The 3,975-nt window shown below is 44.6% G+C and overlaps 1 protein-coding gene across 1 annotated transcript in view; it reads left to right on the plus strand.

Annotated features, from left to right (window-relative positions):
• Positions 1-3,737, plus strand: part of LOC107702152 (zinc finger protein basonuclin-2-like) — a 6,620-nt gene extending 2,883 nt beyond the window's left edge. The window contains exon 5 of the mRNA XM_016504393.1: positions 2,523-3,737. Coding sequence (XP_016359879.1) covers positions 2,523-3,737 — 1,215 coding nt within the window. The remainder of the gene's footprint in view (positions 1-2,522) is intronic.
• The last annotated feature ends 238 nt before the right edge of the window (positions 3,738-3,975 follow it).

Genomic DNA, 3,975 nt, shown 5'->3' on the forward strand with positions numbered 1-3,975 from the left:
GTAAACACACACTTGCACACTCACACACACACACACACACACACACACACACACACACTCACAGGCACACAATCACAAACATACAAACACAGACATACATGCAAAAACACATTTACACACATATACACACACGCAAAAAGATACAGTATATACCTGCACACACACACATGCAAAAACACACATGCACACACACACACACACACACACACACACACACACATGCAAAAACATACAGTATATACCTGCACACACACACATACACGCAAAAACACACATGCACAGTGCGCACACACACACACACACACACACACACACACATACATGTCTGTTTCACTATGCAAAGCCACACATACATACACACACACAAGTCCTGTGCCGCAGCCTGTTTAAGCAAGTAAAAGAATATGAAATACATGATTTATTTTTAGGCTTGTTTCTTTGTGAACATACAGTATTAATTGTATTTGTGCAGGTATTAAAAAGTACGTTTGACTTTAAAACTCTGCAGATATACTGTAATAATCGCTCTATTTATAAGAATAGCAAAGTCCACACTAACGATAATGACACAGGATAACAATATTGTTGGAATCACTTTCAGAGCCATTTTTTTTTCCATCTGATGAACAATAAAAACATTACAGCCAACCAGAATCCATCCGACTTTAAAGGTGACATAACACAGAGTTAATCTCGAGTACTTATAGAGTAGTACTGCATCCTTGAAGTCTCTGAAGAGTCTTTAGTTTTATCAGATTTATAAAAGACAGATACAGCTTTACACTTCTCTCCGAAAACAGCTGTGTGTGGAGCTAAAGAGCCACGAGCATGCGCAGCTATTGCGTAGCGATCGTCTGCAAGCTGTGACGTCGATATAAATAAAACGGGAACAAAAATTTTATTGACTTAAAGGATATTTTATATTGACTTATTGCCCCTTTTTACAATATGTAATATAAGTCTCTGGTGTCCCCAGAATGTGTCTGTGAGTTTCAGCTCAAAATACTCCACAAATCATTTATTATATCATTTTGAAAATGCCTATTTTGAGTGGAAGCAGAAACACGCTGTTTTTCGGGCCTGTCTCTTTAAATGCAAATGAGCCATATGAGTTTAAACTTATGATATAGGGTTTTTTGAGAGCCCACAGCCGAAGCACACGGACAGAAAGCGGCTGTCACAGCATGTGAGTACTAAACTAAGTTCTCATTCATACACAAGTTTACATTAAAAACACACGAGTTACAAAAACAGTGAGTCGGTTATGTCTGTGAAGGTAAACAGCTGGGAAATAATTTGCATGTTTATTTTAGATCTAAATAGTGTTCTGTGCTCATCTGTGCAGACAAAGGCAGAACAGTTAGCATGTTTTGCTAAAATTTTCGCCATGGCATTACACGTTGTCGCTTGCGAAAACACAATGACGGCGCCGTGGCTGGAAACTTACAGATTAAGGGGCAGTAATATTATAATGAGATCCCTTTGCCACGTCACCAAGGGAGCGAAATCAGACGTGCTTGTTTTCTCAGACGCTTGCAGAAAAAGGCTTCCCAAAACAAAGTTACTGGGTTAATCTTTTTCACGTTTCCTTGGTTGGTAGATGCACCGGGGACCGGATTATAGCACTTAAAACCTGGAAAAGTCAGATTTTCATGATATGTCACCTTTAAATTACTATGGCTAACGAATGAAGCATGTTGAAGGGCTGCTCTTGCTCGCGTTCTGGCTGATGTTTGCGCGCTTCTACAATGAAATCCCGCCCTTTATGACATCATACAGGGAAAAAAACGTTCCGAAACTTATATGAACCCTGAAGGAGTGTATTTGGCACAGAAATACATTCGTCATTCGTCCAACTCGTTTTTTGAATCTTTGGCCATGTTTAGCATGAGAATCCAACTCTTTAACAGTGTAAATAACTCAGAATGCATGAAACAGCATTAGCGATTATAGCGGCAGACGACAAAACCTATAATAAATAGGGTTGCAAAGGGGTGGAAAATTTCCGGTAAATTTCCGTAAAGTTTCTAAAATTTCTGGAATATTTCCTAAATTTACTGGAGATTTTCCACCTTTTTGAGTGAAGTGAAGTGACATGTGGCCAAGTATGGTGACCATACTAGGAATTAGTGCTCTGCATTTATCCCATACAAAGTGCACACACACAGCAGTGAACACACACACACCGTGAACACACACCCGGAGCAGTGGGCAGCCATTTTTTGCTGCGGCGTCCGGGGAGCAGTTAGGGGTTCGGTGCCTTGCTCAAGGGCACCTCAGTTATGGTATTGAAGGTGGAAGAGAGCGCTGTACATTCACTCCCCCCACCTACAATCCCTGCCGGTACGAGACTCAAACTCGCAACCTTTGGGTTACGAGTCCGACTATCTAACCATTAGGCCACGACTTCCCCTTGCAACCCTAATAATAAACAAGGTTATCATCTGCTGCTGTGGACGCTAATAAGTTACCGTTACAGTTATCACCCCACGTCTGAACAGGCCTTAACTCTCATCCTTTAGGACTCTGTGGGGATGGTTCTGGATCGCTGGGTCACCATGAGCCCGGAGGACGAGGTCGTGACCTTGCGTCAGTTTCTACGTTTTGGGGAAACCAAATCCATCGTGGAGCTCATGGCCGAGGAGCAGCAGATCCGCCCAGAAACCCATCGCAACCCCGCGTTCAAGCTGAGAGATAAACCGCCCTCCAGAACGCACCACTTTGAGAATCTGCCAGGAGGAAGTCTAGCGTTCCTGCAGCCGTTTCACTACGTCAGTGCATCCGTGTTTCCACCCTCACCAGCTGTGGAGCGTCATCCTGCGACACAAAAACTACAGCGGCTCAGCAAACGGAACAATGGCGCAGATGAAATGAGAACCAGAAACAAAAGAGATGGCGCACCTGAAAGGCCGTTGCAGATACGAAGTTCCACGCAGTCACCGAAACGCCTGCGAAACGAAGAACGTCAAGTGGGAGTCGACGGGCCGATTGCAGACTCTTCGGGAACCGGGGAACGGTGCAACGGTTCGTCCTCGAGCAAAGCTCGTGTGAGCTGCAGTGCGTGCGCTAAGACGTTTTACGATAAAGGAACGCTGAAGATCCACTTCAACGCCGTGCACTTGAAGATCAAACACCGCTGTACTGTCGAAGGCTGCAACATGATGTTCAGCTCACTGCGCAGCCGCAACCGACACAGCACTAATCCCAACCCGCGACTGCACGCCGCGGTCGAACACGCGACACGCAGATTCCTCACTCAACCGCGTCGACCGGTCTTGACCTTGCGCGAAACTACCTCGCCGGTTTCCATGGCAACCACCAACACTGCATTGACTGACCATCAGATTCCAGTTATCCGTGAAGGAGGAGGGGGAGGAGCTACAGGCAATCGTACGGCCAATCAGAATGGCCTTAGTGATGTGATTGACGTGACGCCGAAAAAGAAGTCACGGAAGTCCAGTACACCTTTGAAGCTTAAACAAGAAACTCGCAGTGAGGAACACGATCACTTATCACCAGGACAACCGGTCAACAGTCTCCATGGCAACCAGTCCCCAATGACCAACACACACACGCAGTACATCTACAAACAACTTTGGAAGACACCGTACGGTTACCATAGCAACAGCCACTTGCATAACCAATGGAAAGGCAGGTGTCAACCTCTACTAAAGGTCAAAGAGGAGCCTTGTGACCCCACCTGTGACTGTAGAGGTCGTCACCATAGCAACCTGTGACCGTAGAGGTCGTCACCATAGCAACCTGTGACTGTGACAACATGAGATCAGAACTGACTCTACACCGAAAAGAATCTGGTGAAGGATTTACAATTTTCACTCAGAAATCGTTGGTGTATTTCACAAATAATTACCAAGAAACGGCAAGTAGCACATTTAATTAAATATGAAAATCTGAGGTCGAAAGACTGAAATAGTATTTTCTTGTAAAAACATACTCTCATAATCAAGTCAAGTC

This window comes from Sinocyclocheilus anshuiensis, unplaced genomic scaffold, assembly GCF_001515605.1.
Source record: "Sinocyclocheilus anshuiensis isolate Anshui unplaced genomic scaffold, SAMN03320099.WGS_v1.1 scaffold1762, whole genome shotgun sequence".
Classification (NCBI taxonomy): Eukaryota; Metazoa; Chordata; class Actinopteri; order Cypriniformes; family Cyprinidae; genus Sinocyclocheilus; species Sinocyclocheilus anshuiensis.